This window comes from Antechinus flavipes, chromosome 3 (genome assembly GCF_016432865.1).
Source record: "Antechinus flavipes isolate AdamAnt ecotype Samford, QLD, Australia chromosome 3, AdamAnt_v2, whole genome shotgun sequence".
Taxonomy (NCBI): domain Eukaryota; kingdom Metazoa; phylum Chordata; class Mammalia; order Dasyuromorphia; family Dasyuridae; genus Antechinus; species Antechinus flavipes.
Genome location: NC_067400.1, coordinates 623,353,105 through 623,375,417, shown reverse-complemented (window position 1 = coordinate 623,375,417; position 22,313 = coordinate 623,353,105). Strand labels below are relative to the sequence as shown.

General features: G+C 41.5%; 1 protein-coding gene across 2 annotated transcripts; it reads right to left on the bottom strand.

Moving 5' to 3' along the window:
* Window positions 1-11,507: 11,507 nt before the first annotated feature.
* On the bottom strand, window positions 11,508-21,996 carry LOC127556502 (platelet glycoprotein VI-like). Of its 2 annotated transcripts, none has more exons than XM_051989697.1 (7): window positions 21,698-21,996; window positions 14,104-14,190; window positions 13,476-13,511; window positions 13,022-13,297; window positions 12,468-12,752; window positions 12,099-12,161; window positions 11,508-11,822 (listed from the first exon to the last, which is right to left on the bottom strand). In XM_051989697.1, exons 2-7 carry the CDS (start codon window positions 14,168-14,170, stop codon window positions 11,614-11,616), a joined length of 936 nt encoding a protein of 311 aa, XP_051845657.1. In that variant the 5' UTR covers window positions 14,171-14,190; window positions 21,698-21,996; the 3' UTR covers window positions 11,508-11,613. The 2 variants fall into 2 exon arrangements, with proteins under 2 accessions (XP_051845657.1, XP_051845656.1); XM_051989696.1 differs by having other exon boundaries at window positions 12,099-12,164; window positions 21,698-21,992.
* Window positions 21,997-22,313: the final 317 nt, after the last annotated feature.

Sequence of the window (22,313 nt, the reverse complement as noted above, 5' to 3'; positions counted from 1 at the left end):
ATATTAACATGATTAACTATCTATTTATTATATGTAACTTGATTCAGGAGTCTCTAAGGTAATTTCTAGCATTGAGAGATTCCCTTTAATTTTAACTCTAATTTTCTTAAAGCTTTCTCGACTTTTCCTTCCCAGGATTCACCAAATCACCACAGGTTGATGACAGTGGAGAACATAGTGACTCCAGGTGCTGGAAAGAGCAAAGAGAGGTCACAGATCAGATCCCATCGGACAGAGAATCTCTTCTGATCATGTAGTTGTCAGCTCCCTAGACCAGTTCCTGGATACATAAAGTGTCTCCTGCTGGACAAATAACTAATACAAGATGGCATGGCTCATAAGATAGAAAAATCCTCTTCCTTCCAAGAAGTGAAGAGTGATTTCTTATTAAGAGCTTGAACCTTCTTTGAGGTAGCTAGTTGGCACAGTGGATAGAACACAGTCCTTGGAATCAGGAAGACTCATCTTTCTAAGTTCAAATCTGGTCACAAACACTTACCAGCCATGTATTCCTGGCCACATTATCTCAGTTTCCTCATCTATAAAATGAAATGGCAAACCCCTCCAGCATCTTTGCCAAGAAAAGCCAAAATGGGGTCTCACAGGATCAGATATGACAGAACAACATCAGTAAAGAGTCTTCCTTGATGGATGGCTCTTCTCCAGTGACACGGGCCATCCTGCTTCCTGACTCACAGAGAGTGCTTAAAACGTTCTTATTTGGTTTTTCTGGTGGTCTTTAGTGGTTTGGGGGAGCAGCCTTCGTTTCAGTAATCACCACAAGAGTAGCCAGGGGTTAAAGTCCAAATCCTTTATTATCTCTTTCAAAGTCTTGTCTCTTTTCCTAGGGCCCAGTTAGCTTTCTTAAAGGCTTTCCAGAGTCTTGGTTTCAGTGAAGAAGTGCAGGAGGACAGGCCAGCCATCAGGAGCCTGACCAAAGATGGAATTGAATTTCTCCCTGTGTCCCCCCTGGTTTATATACTCTACACTGAGTATAAGCCAATCATTATATCACTAGGAAACCATTATTTGTTGTAATATTAATTCAATCATACTGAACTAGAGAACTATTAATCACCATGTTAAACTAGATAACCGTTGTCTCATCAATTAGAGTCCTTGTTTCAAGTTCAGAGTTCTGGCCTGTAACGATGTTTCTTACTTCTGAAAGAGCAAGAGTTGTGATCTATCTTTTGATCATTTAACAGGGAGTTGTTCCCTAAGTCTACCCCCATTCACATCTTGTAAATTGCATACTTCTTGGCATTTTTGAGATTTTAGCACATCGTTTTCTCGGTGACCCACCCCCTATAGTCTATAATATCATTGTCCCTGCTTGGGAAAATCAATTGATCCAAAGATCCAGGAGCTAAGTTATTTGCTGTACTTTTCCTGGAGAAAGAAGTGAAGAGTGAAATCCACAGCAACCTCTTTGAAACAGTCCAGAATGAGCTGAGACATGGACCCATCCAGGATCCAGCAGCTATGTCCCAGAATACTATAGAAATCACTCTCTTCAATCATCAAGGTGAAGTTAAGTCAAAGAGCATTTATTTAGTGTTTACTTTGTGCCAGGAATACAAATAGAAGCAAAAAGACAGACAGTCCCTACAATCAAGGAACTTATATTCTAAGGAGGGAAGACAATACATAAAACAGGGCTGGAAAGGAGGATGGTGGAAAGAGAGGGAGGGGGAAGTTACCCATTTAGGGCATACTGGAGAAAGTCCAGGAAATTAGGAGCAGGACCCAGAGAAAAATGAAGGGGTGATCATGACAAGCTTGGGGTAGAGGTGAGATGTTCTTTAACCTGGAGATTCTGAAAGGATTGTCCATTTAAAAGGAGAAATGGATTGCAGAGGAAGAATGATTCATTACTGAATGGGGTATGAGGAGAGGGGGTTAAAAATCTGTCCCTGGCTACATTTTCTCAGATATGCTTTTGCAACAGCTAATAGAATGGATTTAATAGAATTGGAGTTTTAATCCCTGATGGTTAACAATAGGGAGAACACATGGGAATGGAGGCTTGAGCTGACAGGGATATCCCTAGAACCTTTGAGGAGGAGATGTAGCTGGTCTCCCTCTGGAAGAGTGAATCCAGAATCTTTCAATATTCTTGTGGCTTCAGAGGGTTCATTGCCAGAATCTTTTGAATCTTAGAGATTGTTTGACTGAGAGAGAATAGCCAGAAATGAGAAAGGGGGAAGAAGTTGCAGATAAACTTTCTTTGATAATCCTTTCCTAAATAATCACCAAGCTTAAAATCAGAGCCTGAGTCAGAGTTTTTGTTTGTTTGTTTTGGTTTGGTTTGATTTAGTTTAGTTTGCTTACAGAAAAAACTACATGGCAATGGGACTGGAAACATCTGAACATATGAGAGTCTGATGCCATCTGGTGGCCAATGGGATATTGTAGTCCTTTGTGTTTATTTTTACAAACTTGTTATTTCTCTCTTCCACACTCCTCAAAAGAACAATTAAAAATTGTTCTTTACAATAAATATATATGATCCAGCAAAAGGTGGGTGTTTCATTTTCAGTTTTGTGGATTCTTGAGTTAGCATTGCATTGATCGGCGTTCCAAAGTCTTCCGAAATTGTTTTCCTCTATAAGAGTTTCATTGTGTAAATCGTTCTCCATATTCTGTCCACTTCACTCTCCATCATAAACATCTTCTGCAATTTCATCTGAAATGATTTTTGCTATTTCTCATGACACGCTAATATTCCATTTCATCCATATGCCACAATTTGTTCAGTCATTCCTCAGATTCCAACTTTGACTAATATGAAAGAAGCTTCTTGAAATATTTTTTGCATATATGGTTCCTTTCCTCTTTGATCTTTTTGTGTTATCGATCTGGTAATGGCATACTTGGGTCAAAGAATACTCACAGATACTAATTTCTTCCTATAAGAGCTGGACCAATCCTCAGCTCTATCAACAATGTATTAGTATGTCTGTTTTTGTGTAGCCCCTTCAATATTTGTCATTTTTCTCTTTTTGCCAAACTGATGGGCATGAAAGTAGAAGCTTAAAACTGCTTTGATTTGCACTTATCCAATTATTGATTTATCTAATTTATCTAATTATCTTTTGGAAATTTTCATATAATTGTTAATAGCTTGTATTTCTTCCTTTTCCCATCCTTCCTGTTCCTAGCCTTTGACCATTTGTCTTCTGGGCAATGGCTCTTGGTCTTAATTAAATACTATTACCATTTCAATTATATTTGCTTAGTAAAGCCATGAATAATTAATGTTTCTCAGTAGGTTTGTCTTTATTTCTACAAAGAATGTTTTATAGTTGCATTCATATTACCAGGCGTATCTTGGTAGGTATATTTCTAAATATTTTAGAGCTTCTATAGTTATTTTGAGTGGAATTTCTCTTTTGAGCTCTTTCTGGGGGATCTGATTGGTAATATGTAAAAATACTAATGATTTAGGTGAACCTGTTTCATATTTTGTGGTTTTCCTGAATTTGTTAATCATTTCATTTTTTAATTGATACATCCCTTTGTTCTACTTATGAAACAAAATAACTCTTATGGGACCTCTTTGTTGGACAACTAAGATGCTGCCCTACCTCTACCACTTCCCTGGAGGCTTAAGGTACAACATCCCTACAAAATACCCAACAAGAAATCTTTCTCCCCCTGACTTAGTGTTCCAGGGAGAGGGCTGCTGTGCACTTTTTTCCAAGGCTGCCCATTTCACTTCTGGATAATCCCAAATGTTAAGTAGGTTTTTTTTTTCTTTTTTACCACATTTAGCCTGAGTTTTCCTATTTGAAGCTTTTACCCGTTCCCCATCATTGTGTACTCTGGGGCCAAGCACAAGTCCATCCTCTTTTGTTTGAGGACAGTTGTCATACCCTCCTTCTAAGCTCAGCATCCCACTTGTCTTGACTGATCCTCCAGTGACATGGATTCACGGTTATTTGACATCCCTGTTGTCCTTCTCTGGGCCCTTCTAAATTTCTCTGCCTCCATTTTGTTTGCTGGGTTTGGAGGCCATTACTAGAAATCTGTGAACTAGAACTTCTTGGGCCCTAAATTGTTGTTCAGTCATGTCTGACTTTTTCAGATCCAATCTGGAGTTTGCTTGACAAAGACACTGGAGTGGTCTGCTATTTCCTTCTCCAATTCATTTTACAGATGAGAAAACTGAGGCAATCACACAGGGTCACACAGCAAATAAGTGTCTAGGGCCAGATTTGAAGTCAGGTCTTCCTGAGCCCATGCTTGATGCTCTATCCACTACACCATCTAGCTGCCCTTTCTAGGCACTCTCTTCTAGTGGTATAATGTAGAAATGGATTGTTTAACTTTGAAGGAATGAGTCATGAAGATAATGGCAGAAAACAACGTCACTCACAGACCAAGAGAGCAATAGAGTAGCAAAAAACAACATTGCCTGGGGAGCAACAGACAACATGGAGCAAGGAGTGCTGAGTTCGGTGGAGCAACCTTCGACAAGAATGCCGAGTAAGAGGAACTTGATGACATCTATTCAAACCCCAAAGAAAAACCACAGAAGCAGAGAGAAAGACAAGTCTTCCGCAATCACTGCCCGTCTCCTCCTTGTGGGCTGTCTCCTTCCATATGCTCAATCTCCCCATTAGATGGTACGTCTGCTTGTGGGAGTACATGCCCTCAGTTTAGGGATGAGGTGGGAAATGTTCTGTTGCAAAACATCTCACATTTTATTAAATGTCTTTGTCTTTGCCTCTGCCTGACTTGAGAAAGAGTAAACACATTGGAAAGAAGCTAATTTTTTTTTGAATCTTGAATCTGCCATAGCTATCTCAGGAGTCTCATCTGCAAGAAGAGAGTCTTATTTTTTCCAAATTAATTTTTTCAATTTATTTTAAACTTAAATAGAAAATAGGAAAAGAAAAAAGACTATTGCTATGTGTACACAATATAAGAGAGGATTAAAAATATATAACAATAAATTCCCATTTCAAGAAAGTCTACATAATAAATACTACACATTTTGCTCAGAGCTGTTTATCTTTTTCTTTGTTTCCTTTCAGGTTTTCTTTTATTCTCTGATGTACATGTTTTACTTTATTCTTTTATTTCTCTTCCTTCCCCATCCTCCCCTAAGAAGGCTACAATTAAGTGCAAATATATATATGTATATATAACATACATACATATATATGTACATATATACACACATACATACACATATAGATAGCTGTAATCATACTCATACACATACACACATATATTTATATGCATCTATGTACTCTGCTTGTTTGTTCTCTGTTTCACTGATAGTGGATAATATCTTCCTTCATAAGTCCAAGAAGGGGGCTTAAAAAGTGCCACAAACATATAAAAAGAAGGCTACAGAAGGAAAATTGAGAAAGACACTGAATAAGAGAGAGATTTTAAAAAAGAGAGAGAGGATGGGAGCAGAGAAAATCAGATGGTCCACAAATTCTAAATGAGTGACTCAGGATGGAAATAAGTCTAGACCTTAGAAACTATTAATAAATCTTAGAATTGGTGTGCAATCTCTCTTTCTTCTAACTTCTACTATTCAGCCTTATGTTTTCCTAAATCTCTTAGAGTGCCAGGACTTCTAGTATTTCTTGGCCTTGGACTTAGCTTTCCATTAAGGCTGAACACACAAACCAGCCCCATAGTTTTGACCTGAGACCAAAAGTTATGGAGACTCTCTGAAAGTAATTCTATACTACAATGGAATTCCTAGCTTAGTTAAAAAAAATAGGAATAACCAGTAGGACTTTTCATTAGTTTGGGAGTCACCAACCAATTTGACAAGGTCATAAGGTGTGAGGCTTCCATGGATATGGGCCTGTTCCCCAGCCCTTTGTAGAAAAAGCATAGGGAGCTGCTTTGGCTGTACTCTAGTGACTAGAGTTGCCTCCTAATGATTGGTTGACTTGTGTCCAGAATGATGAACTCTCTCTGGTCAGAAGAATTGCTTTTTCCCTTGATCTTTGAAAGTGAGCTCTCGATTTTTCTACCCTTTGGGTCTTCTTCACAATCAGCCTTTCAGACAAGCATGATACAAAGTGGTGATGATGGGTAGGGGAGTCAATTTGTTTCTCCTCTCCTGCTCAAGAGCAATAATAGCAATAGTTTTGACAACAACTAGAAAAGCACGTGATAATGCTGGGCCAGAGTTGCAATTTCTGGATGCTTTCTTTTGACTTTCTGTTTCCTTTTCCCATTCTGGGTAAGAGACTAGCAATTCTGAGAATAGGCCTTGTGTCAACCTTAGTAGTTACCATCATGGTAATACTGAATCTGAAAGTTCTTATGGTTGAGAATTGGGGCCTGATCAATTCAGGGAGGGAGAAATTTTTTTCAGTGGTGCAATTTTCGAGAAAAGGAGTATCCCATAAGCTATAGGAGCATTCATGCCAGGAGAGACCAGAAAGTCTGGGTCTTGCTAGTCTTCCATGATAATTGCTATGAGTCACTTACATAGTAAATATGGCATATGGAGGTATTTTTTTAAAATATAAATTGTCTTTACCTCCCAATAGGAGTCTAACAGAATATTGGAGTAATTTGTTTCCTATATTTCTTCAAGTACCTGCCAGTATTTTTCACTTGATGCATTTTTAGTGGTGGAGGGAATACCTGATAGCCATATTGTACATGGAGTACTTTTGAGTGACTGGATACATATGTCTAGAATCCCTAGACAAGAGTCACCTATTTTAGAGATTTCTCAGGAGTTTTCTTCTTTGGAGGGAACAGAGACAGAAAAAGAACCTTACTTTTTTGGCATCAGGGTCCCTGGATCTAATCTTTGTTCATGAGGAAAGAAAAGCTTGAACCATGAGTGGTGCTAATATAAATTTAAATACCAAGCATATAGACAATAAGAGGAATTATCAATCTAACAATTATTATACATTTCATTATTGGCTTTGTGTAATATAATGAATAATTAACATTTAACCATGAAATATTTGCTCAAATGTCAAATGTCTCTCATGTCTAATGTCAAATATAGCAACATATAAAGGCCAATAAGTCAGAAGAAAAGAGATTATTGAGCTAGGTGCCGGATAAAAAAAGGTCATTAAGTCAACTGTCTGATGTATGGACAGAAGAATGTAAACCACAAATCTGACACATGTCTGAAGACTATGTTGACCTAAGGAAATGTATATGTGATAATAGTGTGATCATGATATACTATAAAAAGAAAGCCTGAAGGAGCCTGAGGAAGCAGCATCACTTCCATCAGTTCCTCACTCAAGCTACTCCATGACTCCTGTCTTCCTTTGATGCCGACCCTATTCCTCCTGCTCAGTTCCTAGGACCCCGCAGAGGCTGGACCCCTGCACCTAAAGAACTAGGATTGGGATCAGGAAAACCTGAATTCAAATCTGGTCTCAGATACTTAGTAATCGGCTCAGTTTCCTCTTTTGAAAAATGGAAAATGGAGGTAATAATAGCACCACTTCCCAAGGTTGCTGTCAGGATTTTATGAGTTGAGAATCACAGTACCTGGAATATAATAAGCACTATATGAGAGTTAGCTGTTAATTTGACTATTCTATCAAAAATCTTGCTTTGTTGAGCCCCAAGCTTGTATTACTCCCACCATCTTGTACCTTCACTCCTACTTGTCCTATTGAACAAAACTGGTGAAAATCACAAAACTACTCATTGTGTCTATTACAAATGTATGTTACATAATCTTATTTGTTCCCTCACTGCAGCAAAAAATATCCTTTCTTACTTCTCTTGCTGTTGTCATTTAGCGGTGTCAATTGTGTCTTCATGATCCTATTTGGGGTCTTCTGGTCAAGGGCATTGAAGTGGTTTACTATTTTCTCCTCCAGTTCATTTGGTTTGTCCTTTGTTTTTGAAGAGGATCAATGACATCAAAAGGTGATATCTTGATTTGCATGTGAATGTGAAGTGGATTTAAGCCAGGCAGAGTTGCACAAAGTAATCAGCCTCACTTTCTCTTTGAGAGTCTTTATTTGTCCAGGGACAGAACAAAAGTCGTTAATGTGGGATGCTGTGCATGATCTTGGTATCTTCAGTGTCTAATCAGGCTCTGAGTGTGGCTCCACAGCCATGGCTGTGGAAACAATTTGTCCTCATCTGCCCGTTTAGTGAGGAAAGTCTTCACATGTTTGGCGTAGACACCCCCATAATTCAACCACAGGTTTGAGAACTGTCAATTATCAATAGACTTGTGTTTATTGAAAGAATTAAAATTAATTAATTAGTTAAAATAATATGTAATTTAAAATTAAAAAATAAAACTAGACCTGTACTAGTCCCTCAGGGGCCCCAGAAAGGAAAGGGCCACGGCTCTGAGACTATTTTTTTGATTCCTCTTTCCCAAAGAGAAGAGAAGCTTCTAAGGACTTCCTCCTTCATTAATCTTTGTGGAAAAGACTGACCACGGGGTAGAAGTTGGATTTGGGAAGCTTTGTAGGGTTGCCATAGTGAAAGAAGAGGCAAGAGCAGAGCCTCTAGGCAAGCAAAGGTTAGGAGTCAAGGTCAAGCAAGATCTGTCTACTACTTCTGGTCAAAGTGTGTCCCAGGCTCAATCCTATGTGCTTTCTCAGGTCTGCCTCCTTGAAGGAGGTGCACTGTCATTCCGCACTGGGAGCTCTGCCAAGGGGAGTAAGCCTCTCTGGAAGGAGAGGATTCTATCTTGAGTTAAGAGAGCAGGGATCCAGTTTCCACTTCAGGGTAAAAAGCATTGCATTAAGGGATCTGTTCTCAGTGGCTATGAAGAAAGTTCTTGGGAAACATTCCTGCCAATGCAGTGGGGCTAAGCTCTCCCATTACCTTCCTACCTATTCAAATGGCTAACCATGGTCTTCCATAGCCTGGAAGCCTGATTTTGCAGAAAGTTTGATATCTTTGTTAACATTCTCTTCACTGGTGGATGGCTATCCATTGTCAGCACCTTACCGAGAATGGGAGGAGCCAAGGAAACATTTTGGAGGTACCAGTTATTAACATTCTCTTCACTAGTGGATGGCTACTCACTGTAAGCACCTTACCGAGAATGGGAGGAGCCAAGGACACATTTTGGAGGTACCAGTTATTAACATTCTCTTCACTAGTGGATGGCTACCCATTGTAAGCACTTTACCAAGAACAAGAGGAGTCAAGGAAACATTTTAGAGGTACCAGTTATTAACATGGATTGCTACCCATTGTCAGCACTTTCCCGAGAATGGGAGGAGCCAAGGACACATTTTGCAGGTACAGTTATTATCAAGGAAAGTGGGGAGCAAGAGACTTCATAGGGGAAGAATAGGAAGTCAGAGAGGGATCAGAGTTTGTCCGTTTGAATGAGCAAAGCGTGGAAGCCCAGGCACAGCAATAAGAAAGACAGAAAAGCTTTAGAGGAAAGATGCTAAGCTGGACTGAGCTAGGTCCTAGAAACTGCTTACATGTCTATCATAGGAAACAAGCATGGGAGCATGACAAAGAGAGTCATTGATGAGACATCAAGTTAGCCTTCTATAAAGGAAAACCTTGGGAGAAGTTCCTTGCTCTGCCCTCTGACTCTCCAATCAAAAGGTTGGGATTTCGTAGATGAGTTTATTTTTAGGGAGATAGGATATTTATGAAGTTGAAATGAAGCAGAACCGCTGATGGGGAATAAAGAGAAGGAGATATATAAGAAAGATGTAACTATGGGAAAACAGGACTTAGCAACCTTTTCTGTGTGGGATAAATAGGAGAGAGGAGTTGAGGGTGACACAAAGATTGTGAGATGAGGGAACTGGGAGGATGGTGGTCCCTTTAACAAAACAAAGTTCAGAAAAGAGTCTGGGAGATGAGGAAAGATGACTTCTTTGGGGGCCATTTTACATTTGGGACCTACTGAGATGTCCAAAAGGCTTTGGCTATTTGGAACTCAAAGAAGAGGCTTATGGATCTTGGGATGCGGCAGTTGTCTGTGTCAAGATGATCATCGGGCCCATGGAAGCTGATGAAGTCATCAGGAGAGGAATTTTAGAATAAAGAATAATGGGAACCCAACCTTGGGTTCCTGCCACGGTTAGTGGGTATGGTAAGGACAAAGATCTCAGCGGCATCCATCAGCAAGAAGAGGAAAGCTGAGCATATCTGGACTCACTGCTCTAGAGCCTGGGAAGGGCTGGGTTTGGAGCGTCAGATGGAGAAGGCTGAGCGTCTGGGCTCCCTCAGCCCACACCCACCATTCTGGGATGGGTCATGATGGCCTAAGTCGCCTCAAATTAGCAAATGTGTTAAAATAAAAGCTATAAAAAGCTTCCCACACCTGGCCCTCCGTTGCCTCACCCACTCGCTTTTCAGCCCCTCACCATCTGGTTTCAAGATGCCACCAGGGAAACAAAAATTATTCTCTGCAGGGTTTGGAGAAATCCCTTGATTTCTGCTTTCTTAGCTCCTTTCTCAGCCATCATCGTTCTTGTCTTCTGTGTGACTTTTAACACTGTCTACCACTATCTCTCCCTAAAGAGTTTCTCCTCCCTCAATGTGGGTAACACTGCTCTCTCCTGGTTCTCCCCTCCTTCTCTGCCTGCCACCCCTCAGCCTCCTTCCCCAGATCACTAACAGGATTCTGCCCGAAGCTCTGACCTGGGTCTCTTCCCTTTTCTTTCTCTGTCCCTTTTTGTTGACGTTTCATTAGCTACCACAGATTACATTTGTTCTCTCTGGAGGACTAGAACCCTGTTGTGAGGGCTCGCCGATCCCTCTTCAGGGATGCTCACACCATCACCCAGCTCTCACCTACCCATAACAGCTCTTACCTTGTTTGCCTCTAGGGAAGGGCAAAAGGCCTTCTGTACCCATCCTCGGTGCTGGCTCGGCCATACAGCAGCCATGCAGTAAACTAACAGGAAGCAATGAGAGAAGAACTGCCCTTGCCCCATCTGTCCCATCATGCATCTCTCAGATGGCCCGTCAGTCCAATTCAACAATCTATGAGGCAGGGGGACCAACTCGAAGGAGAGACCCCAGAGAGAGGATCCAGGGGTCTTGCCCCATCTGTCCCATCATGCATCTCTCAGATGGCCCGTCAGTCCAATTCAACAACATATGAGGCAGGGGGAGCAACGCAAAGGAGGGACCCCAGAGAGAGGATCCAAGGGTCAACAGGGCTTGGCCAGGCCCCCTTGCTCTGTTTAGATGTAGCAGAACTACAGAGTCTCAGTGGCTACACTGGGGTCTACACTGACTCTGGATTCTGGATTCTGGATGAATAATCCTCTGGATAGTAATGGGAGTTATGAAGTCAGACACTATGGAACGAGGCAGACAGACCAGTCATGTGACTGGCGCTCCAGAACTAGGGCTGGGAATGGTGGGGTGGGGACTGGTGGTCCTAGTGGGTCCTGCCTTTGAGCATCATCTGGACGTTCCTGCCAGGGACAGGACCCTCCCTGACCAAACACCAGTGCGCGCTCATCTCCCCTCCCGGCCACCATCACCAGCAGCCCTGGGGGCAGCTGGTACTTTAAGAAGACAAGGAGGGCTGATTAGAATGATCCCGGTGCTCCCTTTATTGAATCTGGGCAAACAATGAGAACACCAGACACTTGGGCACGTCTGTCAGTGTTCGGGATGGCCAAAAAAAGAAGCACTTTACAAATCTTGTAAATTCACTGGACCCAAACTTTGCTTCGCTCTCTGGCCTGGGATGGCCGCTTGGGCAGCGACTTCTGGGCCGCTTCTCAGTGCCCCGCTCTGGCTGCACCGGGCTTCCACTAGCAGGATCCCCAGGATGATGAGGACCAGCCCAGCCAGGCCGAGGCGGATGAGATTTCCCACCGTGTAATTCTGGGCCGCAGGATCTGGTGATGGGACGAGGGTTGTCAGTGACTTAGGAAAGGGGCCTCCTATTCCTACACACTCGGTGATGCCAGCAGAGATCCCCCTCCTCCCTCCTGGTCTTGGTGGGGGAGAGGAGCTGCTCGTGGGGGTTAAGAGGACAAACCTTCCTCGTCCTCCCGGTCGTTCCTCTTCCTTGATCTGGGCCAGCTCCCATGACCACCCTCCCAGCAGGCAGAGGGGAAGATGGGGGTTGGGAAGACACACCTGTCCTGTAGGGAGATTATCTGGCTACTTACTCGTTGTCGAGTTGGCCGAACTCAAGGGCTTGCTGGAGACATGGAGCTGAGGCTCATCGGTGGCTGCTGGGAGTGGGAAGAAGAGACGAGAGCCCGGCTGAGATTGCCTTTCCTGTCTGCTCCCCTCCTTCCCCACCCGCCTCAGTTCTTCCTCTCCCTACTTCAGGCTGGGCCTTGGAGGCTTCATCAACTATTTTCTTTAGTTGCTAGATCCCCATCATCACTCCCTGGGACCCCCACCTCGCAGCCTGCCCTCAGCCAGAAAGCCCTCTGGCCTCCCTTACCCAAAGGCGCCTGACCTCTGGGCTCCCGGGGCAGGGCTATTTTAGTCTGATGAGCATAAAAAGCCCTAGGCTGGAGCCCCCTCACCTCTGATCCTGAGCTCCAGGGGATCACTGGGGGCCGACCACTCGTAGATGGTGTCAAGGTGAAAGCTGTAGCACCTGTACGAGCCTCCCTGAGCAGCTGTCACCTCGGAGAGGTGGAAGTCGGCCCGATACCATTTTCCTTCCTTCTGGGTGTATCCGGCCTCTCCCTCCTTGTGCAGCACGTAGTTTTCGAACCACTGCTGGGACCGACAGCGGAGGGTAACGTTATTTCCCAAGAACACCTCTGGGCTGGGCAGGGCCGAGAGTGACGGTTTATCATACCAGTCTGAGGGAGAGGGAGACCCAAGTTAAAGGGGAAGTGGCTCCTTCCTGACCTGTCCGGGGGCTGACCTGGAAGAGGGACATGAGCAGATGCGGAGCCTCGTCCTTAATCTCCTGGCTTTGGGGGAGCCCCACGTCCCCACCCAGGAGAGCCCAGGCTGACCCCCTGGCTCGGAACGGCCTCCTGAGGCTGACGCTGAGCCTTCTCTCCTCTCCAGACCCAAGACTGACCCCCTGGCGACGGGTAAAAGGAAGGTTGGGGCACCCTCCCACCTGTCATCACTAGCCGCAAGGGCTGGCTGGGCTGTGACCAGTGGGATTGGCTTTTGTAGAGGCAGTAGTAGCTCCCGGTCGTGTTCGGCACCACGGACGGGATGGGGAACTCGGCCTCCCTCCTGGTCGTGGCCACATCTCTGTACTGAGAGCTTCCTTCTTTCCTGAGCCGGTACATGTCAGCCCCAGGAAATCCCTGACACCGCAGGGTGACGGGCTTCTTGAGAGGGATCAGCGGGCCTGGGTCAGCCTGGAGGGTGGGGCTGGGGAGCGTACCTGGAAGAGATGGGCGCCCACAGGTGCAGGGAGTCTCCGGCCTTGTTGCCTCTGGGTTCTCCTCCCGGAGAGCCCCCCCCCCCGGGCCCACGTCCTCCCTCCCCAGCTGCCCGGGGCTGGCAAAGCCTGGATAAGAGTCGGGGCTGCGTGCAGAGGATGTACGAGGGAAAACGCTCACCTTCTTGCGCCCTGATCCGCTGGCTCAACCATAATCCTGCCGAACAAGAGAGCGGACATGCATCCTTCCCCCAAACCCTTGGGGAGGCAGTCAGTCAGTGAGCATTAAGTGCCTACTATGTGCCGGGTGGGCAGCTAGGTGGCGCCATAGCAGATAGGGGGCCAAACCTGGCGTCATCCACCCGAGTTTCAATCTGACCTCGCATAGCTGTGTGACCTGCGCAAGTCACTTAACCTTGACTCAGTTTCCTCAACTGTCAAAGGAGCTGGAGAAGGAAATGGCAAACCAGTCCAGTATCTTTGTCAAGAAAACCCCAAGATGGGATCAGAAAGAGTCAGACACAACTGAAAAAATGATGGGAACGTGCCCCAGGCGCTGTGCTAAATGCTGGAAGAGACAAAAGGGAGAGAAGCCTTAGAGCCTGGGGATGGCTGGCTGGGCAGTAGGACGCTTGGGTTCATGCCCTGGCCCTGCCCCCATTTACTTGGTGATCTCTAGGATGTCAGTTCCTCTCTCTGGATCTCAGACTTCCCCTCTCTAAATGCACAGACAGAAAAAGGGGACTGGACTCAGGGTCTCCAGTACCTCTCCTGCCTCTTCTGAGCATCGCAACCCCTTCCCCACTTACCAAAGACCAGTAAGGTGACGAGCGAAGGAAACATGGTGGGTCCCGGCTCCGGGGAAAGGGGAGACATGTCACTGGTCAGGCGGCTCGCTGAGACACAAGAAACAGCCAGGGTCAGCCCCACCCAGAGTTTCTCAATCTCCTAGCCTTTTGAGACAGCTTCTTCCTCCATGTGGTCAGTGTGTGTGTGTGTGTGTGTGTTTGTGTGTGAGTGTGTGTATATGTGTGTATGTGTGTGTTTGTGTGTGAGTGTGTGTGTGTGTTTGTGTGTGTGTTTGTGTGAGTGTGTGTGTGTTTTGTGTGAGTGTGTGTTTGTGTGTGAGTGCATGTGTATATGTGTGTGTTTGTGTGAGTGTGTGTGTTTGTGTTTGTGAGTGTGTGTGTGTGTTTGTGTGTGAGTATGTGTGTGTGTTTGTGTGAGTGTGTGTTTGTGTGTGAGTGCATGTGTATATGTGTGTGTTTGTGTGAGTGTGTGTGTTTGTGTTTGTGTGTGTGTGTTTGTGTATTTGTTGAGAGTGTGTGTGTTTATGTGTGTGTGTGTTTGTGTGTGAGTGTGTGTATATGTGTGTATGTGTGTGTGTGTTTGTATGTGAGTATGTGTATGTTTGTGTGTGAGTGCATGTGTGTATATGTGTGTTTGTGTGTGTGTGTGTGTGTGTGTGTGTGTGTGTGTGTGAGAGAGAGAGAGAGAGAGAGAGAGAGATGCTCTGGTAGAGGGTAGACCCAGGTACACAGCCTTGGCCCAAACCCTGTCGGTCTTTTTCTTCTAACTCATTTTCCTACTTTGTACAAGTTGATATCCTCCCCACTCTAGGATTCTAAAATTCTCTTTTAAAAAAAGGAACATTTTTTTAATCGGTTTCCACTTTCCTCTATTCTTTCCTGTAGGGCCATCTCTTATGATGAAGAATAGAGGGAAAAAAGGGGAAAAATAGCAAAACTAATTAACTCCTAAAAAACTCTGGCACTCTGTCTAACACTTCACTTCACACAGAATGAGAGGAGGGGTCTATTCCTAGGTCTCCTTAAGTACCAAAATTTGTCTTTATAATTTGGCAACATTCAACTTGAATGGCTTTTTTTCTGCTTGTTCTTTCCATTTATCCAGTTGTAAACATTGTGTATATGGTTTCTGTTTAATTCTCTTTGCATTCATACTCATGTTTTCCCTAATTGGATCTTCAATTTATTGTTTCTTCGTTTCATAATTTTCCAGCTGAGGCAATGGAGAGAATGCCACTGGGTAGGAGTCAGGAAGACTCATCCTCCTGAGTTGAAATCTGGCCTTGGACACTGACTAGCTGTTGATTCTGGGCAAGTCACCTAACCCAGTTTGCCTCAGTTTCCTCAGCTGTAAAATGAGTTGGTGAAGAAAATGACAAACCACTCCCATATCTTAGCCAAGAAAATCCCTAAAAGGAGTCACAAAGTGACTGAACAACGAAAAAACGTTCCAGTACATTCACATTTCACAATTTGTTTAGCTGTTCCCCGATCAATGAACATTAATTCTTTGCTACAAAGAAAGGTGTTGATATGAATACTGTGATTCATATGGAGCCTGAATGACCCTGGGCAAAACCCCTCTCATCCTCAGTTTCCTCATTTGTGAAATGAGATTGGTAATAATAGCACACACTCCCTAGGGCTATTGTGAGGATTTTGCCAACTTTAAAGCCCCACTTTTATCATAATTATTAGCAGAAATGATTCTAAGGTTCTTCATCTGATCCTAATTCTAACCCTGCCTCAACCTTCACCCCAGATCTAAAAAACAAAGGACTCCCTGTGATAGTAGCCTCATCACCAGGGGGGTGATGAGATTTACTGAGAATAGATCTGTTGCTTCAATATAATAGACTTCATTTTGTATTAAGCCATCATTTGGTGATGAAGCATTTTGCTGTTTGCTCTTCTGCATCCTCCCCTCCAAAGCACGCTTGGCTGAGAGCGGTGATGGTTGACTGACATAGAATTCCTGACTAGTGGGGAAATCACCTTGGAGAGCCGATCTCTGACTGACTGGAGGGGAAGTTTGTGGTTGAGTTTGGGTATGAAAAATCCTTCCTGGGAAGAACTAATGGGGTCAGTGTTGGAATTCTTTAATAGATAACAGAAGCCAACTTTGCATGCTTCTGATGAATAAAATTTGATTGTTAACACTGAGAAGTATAAGCCTAATTAGTATTTCTACTGTACTAGTTAGCATATATAATGCTAAATCGGTTTGGGACATGCATTGTGCATCACCATAAATGATGAGAATAAGATTGTAAGACTGTCCCATTGTTCATACATTTTGATTCAACAATAACACTACTAGGTCTGCATTTCAAAGAGATCAAAGAAAAAGGGAAAGGACCTATTTACAAAAATATTTACAGCAGCTCTTTTAGGTGGTAAAGAACTAGAAATTGTGGGAATGTCTATTAACTCAGGAATGGTTGGAAAAGTTGCGAGGTACAATTGTAGTGGAACATTATTGTTTTATAAGAAATGTGCAGAATGGTTTCAGAAAAAAATGGAAAGACTTACATGATGCAAAGTGAGCAGAATCAGAGGAACATTATATAGAGAAAGAGCGATATTGTGATATGAACAATTGTGAAAAACTTAGCTACTCTGATCAAGACAATGATCCAAGACAATTCCAAAAGAACCATAATAAAGAATATTCATCTCCAGGGAGAGAAATGATTAACTATTGAGTAGAGAATAAAGTATACTTTTTCACTCTATTTTTCTTGTTTTGTTTCTGTGGGGTTTTTTGAAATATGGCTAATATGGAAATATGGTTTACATGACTTCACATGTATAATCAAGATCATATTGCTTACCTTTTTAAGGTGATTGGGAAGAAATAAGAGGGAGAAAAAGGATTTGGAACTCAAAATTGTAAAAAAGAATGTTGAAATTTTAAAGTATATATATATATATATATATATATATATATATATAAATTTGACAAATATTTAACAAAATAAACAAAAATATATTAAAAGTAAAAAATTAAAAATACCTAAATAGAATAGGATGGAAAAGCAGTAGAGAAAAACAAGGCTGAGAACTGAGTCTGACTCTTCTCTTAGTTTGTAAGCCAGTTGAGACAGTTTCCTGGCAGATGCACTACCAGGGAATAGAAGTGACAGAATTTCTGTCTTCTCCAGAGTAAGCAAATGCAGAGTCACTTAATAATCAAAGGCAGGGAATTTCTTTTCTTCCTTTTCTTTTAGATCTATGGAACACCATCTAAGACTGATATAGCCACGTTCCATGCCTTAAGTGATAGGAGAGCCCATTTTCTCCTTTAGAATTATGAGTTGTTGACCAGGCCCAGATCCAGGACTTTTAGCAGTCACATTTTTATGGGTGAGTAGCATAAGTTCATAGAGCTTTGTTGGTTATCATCTGCCTTCACCAAAGAGAGGAAGGACTGAGAGTTTGAATGCTGAACTCCAGCAGAAGAGAAAATCTCTGTCTCTATCTTAACTCAATATAAAGCCTATAACTCTAATCTTGAGACTGCATTCAGTAAAACATATGTCCAGAGGGGAAACAAAACTTTACACTAAGCTCAAAAAAAATTGATCAAGTATTAAGAGGAAATTATAATAATGAAGATATCTCTCACCACTATTTTTCAATATTGTACTAGAAATGCTATAGAAATAAGAAAAAGAAATGGAAAGAATCAGAATAGACAATAAGGAAAGAAAATGATCACTTTTTGCAGATGATATAATGATATGCCAGAAGAATCCTAGAGAGCTTAAAAATCTAGTGGAATAAATCAACATCTCTAGCAAAGTTGCAAAATATATGTAATAAACTCAAATAAATTATCAGTATTTTTATATTGTACCCACAAAGTCAGCAAGAAGAGATGAAAAAAATTTCATTTAAAATAACTGTTGACAATATGAAGTTACTTGGGAATCCACCAACCGAGACAAACCCAGTAATTAGATGAACAATTAAAAAATTGTTAAAAATTAAAAATTGTTTAAAAATTAAGTCAGATCTTAACAACTGGAAAAATATGAATTATCCATGGGTAGACTGAGACAAAGTAATAAAAATCTCAAATCTACCTAAATTACTTTACTTATTCAGTGCCATACCAATCACATTACTAAAAATTATTTTATAGAGATAGAAAAAATAATAAAGTTCATCTAAAAGAACAAAAGTTCAAGAATATCATGGGAATTAATAAAAAAAATGGAGGAAGGTGGCCTAGCCATACCAGATCCCACACTATAAGCATTAAAGCAATCTGTTACTGGCTAAATGATAAAATAGTGCAACAGTAGAATAGATTTATGTATACAATAATGACTGTAGTAATTTACTGTTTAATAAACATAAAGATCCAAGCTTATGGGACAAGATCTCACCATTTGACAAAAACTGCTGGGAAAACTGGAAAGCGGTTTGACAACATTTTTTATCATATACCAAGATAAAGTCAAAATGGGTCCACAATTTGGATATTAAGGTTGATGCCATAAGCAAATTAAGGAAGTATGGAATAGTCGACCTGTTAAATGTATGGATAAAAGAAGATTTATGAACAAACAAGAGAGAGGGAGCATTATAGGATGTAAAATGAATAATTTTGATTATATCAAATCAAAATGGTTTTACACAAACAAAATCAAAGAAGCCAAGATTAGAAGGAAAGCAGAAAACTGAAGGTAGAAAAATTTTAAAGCAAGTTTCTCTACTTAACATCTAATTTCTCAAATGTATAGAGAAACAAGTCTACTAGTAAATGATCAAACTATGTAAACAGGCAGTTTTCAGAAAAAGAAATCAAAGCTATTTATAGACATATGAAAAATGCTCTAAATCACTATTGATTAGGGAAATGCACATTAAAACAAATCTAAGATACCAATTCATACCTATTGGATTGGCCAATATGACAAAAAAGGAAAATAACAAATGTTGGAGGGGGAAAAATTTGTATACTAAGGCACTGTTGAAGTTGTAAATTGATTCAATCATTTTGGAAATCAATTTGGAATTATGCCTAAAAGACTATAAAATGAAGCGCACCCTTTGGTCTAGCAATACTAGTACTAGGTCTATATGTCAAAGAGATTTTTTTAAGTGAAAAGAACATATATGTACCAAAATATTTATAGCAGTGCTTTTCTGTTGGCCAAAACTTGCTAATTGAAAAGATATACATCAATTGGGAATGATTGAAGAAGTTGCTCTATGAGGTTTGAGGGAGGGAATACTACTGTGCTGTAAGAAATGAAAAGCAGGATGCTCTCAGAAAAACCTGGAAAGATTTACATGAATTGATACAAAGTGAAGTGAGCAAAATCAGATTATTGTACATAGTGACAGCAACATTGTTCAATGATCAGCTGTGAATGACTTAGCTATTGTCAGCAAGAGAAAGCTCCAAGACAACTCTGAAGGACTCATAATGAAAAAATGCTATTCACCTCCACAGAAAAAATTGATGGAGTCTGAATGAAGATCAAAGCATACCATATTACTTTATTTTTTCATGTTTTTGTTTTGGTCTGTTTTTTCATTCACAATATGATTAATAGGAAAATACATTTTTTCAGGACTACAGATGCATAAATTAAATCAAAGTATTGACCTTTTCAATGAGGGAGAGGAGGGGAAAGGGAGAGAGGAAGAAAATTTGGAATTCAAAGTTTTAAAAAATCTAATGTTAAAAATGGCTTTGTGTGAAAAAAAAAACAAATAACAAAAATTAAAATATATATTAAAAAGAAAATATTAAAATCTCAATAAAAATAAAATATTTAACCAAATATTTTAATAATAAAATAAAACAATGAAAATATACCATGAAACTCATCTCCCCTGGTAATGTAGAAATAAGTTGAGGTTTAAAAAGCAGCTCTACTGGTAGAATAGGACAGAAATGGACCTATGGATAGATCCATGGTTCAAGGACCATGGATAGCAAATAAAAGCCTACTTAAAAAATGAAGAGGATTTCTGACTTTTCTGATGCCAGAGCCATCATAGCAGGAACCCAAAAAAAATCTACTTTTGAAGTTAGAGAATTTTTACTTAAGAAGTTGAAATAAAGAGTAGACTTGATTCAGAAGTAGTAAGTGTATCTTTCACTAGAAAAATAGAGAATAAATTGAGGAAATGGAAGGATAATGAACCCTCCCGACCAGGATTTAATTAGAAGCTCTAAGTCAAGCAGCTCTTATGTACAGTACTAGGAAAGGCAAGTGACCTGTTAGATGGTAGATAAAATGCCCCTGCCAGCAGCTTACAAGGACATTGTTGTTTTGCTCTTGTTTTCAGGCATATCCAACTCTTCGTGACCCCATTTGGCAAAAGATACCAAAATGATTTGCCTTTTTTTCTCCAGTTCGTTTTACAAATGAAGAAACTAAGACAAGTAGGGTGAAGTGATCTGTGTAGGGTCACATATCCAGTAAGTGTCTGAGTCTGGATTTGAACCCAAGAAGAATCTTTCTGACTCCATGCCAGTATTCTATACATATGGTGCTCCCTCATGGCCTTTTATGTCCCATATTTAACTCTAATGTCTTTAGAGAAGAAAAACCTTCCAGCTTAGGAACCAGAATCTGTTAACTAAGCAGATTTAGATCGGATTTATAAAAACTTCCTTAAAAAAAACCCTCAAACCAAACCAATAGATGACTCTGGGTTATTAAGATGAAAGGAGGAACAGATAATATCTACCAAACAGATAGTGAATCTGTTAAGGTAGAAGAAGATGGGGTTAAAGGTCAGGAGATGATTTGTAAAAAGGAGACCTTGGCCTATGAAGTTAAGACAGTGGTAGCAGGAAGGTAGAGGAATAACTAAAGCATATGTTATACTGGATTTTTCAAGCTGGGGAGAAGTTACAGCCACTCCCCCCAATCCCTATACAAATGAAAAGCTATTTCTAAAGAACTACAGTTTGCCATTAAAAATGGTCCTGGTAGAATGGATCTATTTAGATTTGAATAAGGATATGGAAAGACCAGGACTAATAGACAATATTATCCAAAGGAAGATGCTATCGATTAAGGCCGGCCTAAACCATGATAAAACTGCTCACGTCCCTTTAAAGAGAAGCCGAGATTGTAGAATATGTCCTAACACCCCTCACACGAAATGAAGACATTAGTTCAGAAAATAACCTTCTCCCTTTGGGGAACGGAAGGGTTAAGTGAAGTAATAATAAGGATGATAGCATTAATAACTTTAGGGGATGAGGAGCTATGATCAAAGGCAAAACAGGCCACCAGATGAAATGGGTACTCTAGGAGGGAAAGATAGATTATGGGGAGAATACCAATTATGATGACAGCGGGAACATCATTGTTAGGCTGAGAAATAAGGGAGTTTCCAGCTTCCTTGACTCCAAGTCCAGGTCAATCAGGCTAAAGCTAGTGTTTGAGTCCTGAAAGGTAGGATCTTCATTTTACTACAGGAACGTGGGTTCCCTTGTCAACTTCCAACAGGGACAATTGTCCCAATTAGTAATTCAGAATAGCAATGATCAAGACCCCCATTGGCTCTGTTGGACACTGTTCATAGGCTCTCAAAGGGCAGAAAACTTGGTATTCACCTTTCTGCTGATGGCCGTGAGGCAGCAGTGGACAGATTTCTGCCGGTTGGTCCTAGGCTGGTGATGATGCTAGGGGAATATCATAAAGATGGGTTCCAGGGAAGGGCTGGGGCAGCAATCCCGAGCTTCTGCTCCATTGTCAATCTCTGCATCCCATCTCGCTGCTTGAGAAATGCTGGCTCGGGTTCTGAGGGAGGTGGGCGTAAGATCCCTCTTGTTAACACCAGTCTTCCCCCTCTGTTTGCCCAGGAGGCCACGTCCAAGCCAGCTGGGCAGGCCTCTCTGCCCCGGTCTCTCCCAAACAATTTTAGACGAGCTCCAGCATTACAGGAGTGGCCAGTTAGCTAAACATGAGTAGATCTCCAGCCCCACCCTTCCTGACAAGGACAGAACCCAGCTTTTCCCCTGTAAGCTAGAGACATGATGTCACTCTAGGTAAAAAGGGAAGCGTGGAGATTTGTTGGGGTGAGGACAGTTTTGGGGTTGAGTGAGTGGCAGGTAAGAGGAAGCTGCAAATGGGGAATTTCAGAGAAAGATAATGAAAAAAGAACCAAATAATACAGCCCCATCTTTCTTTTATTCTTTCATCCATTTATTTCCTTCTTTCAGTTTCCTT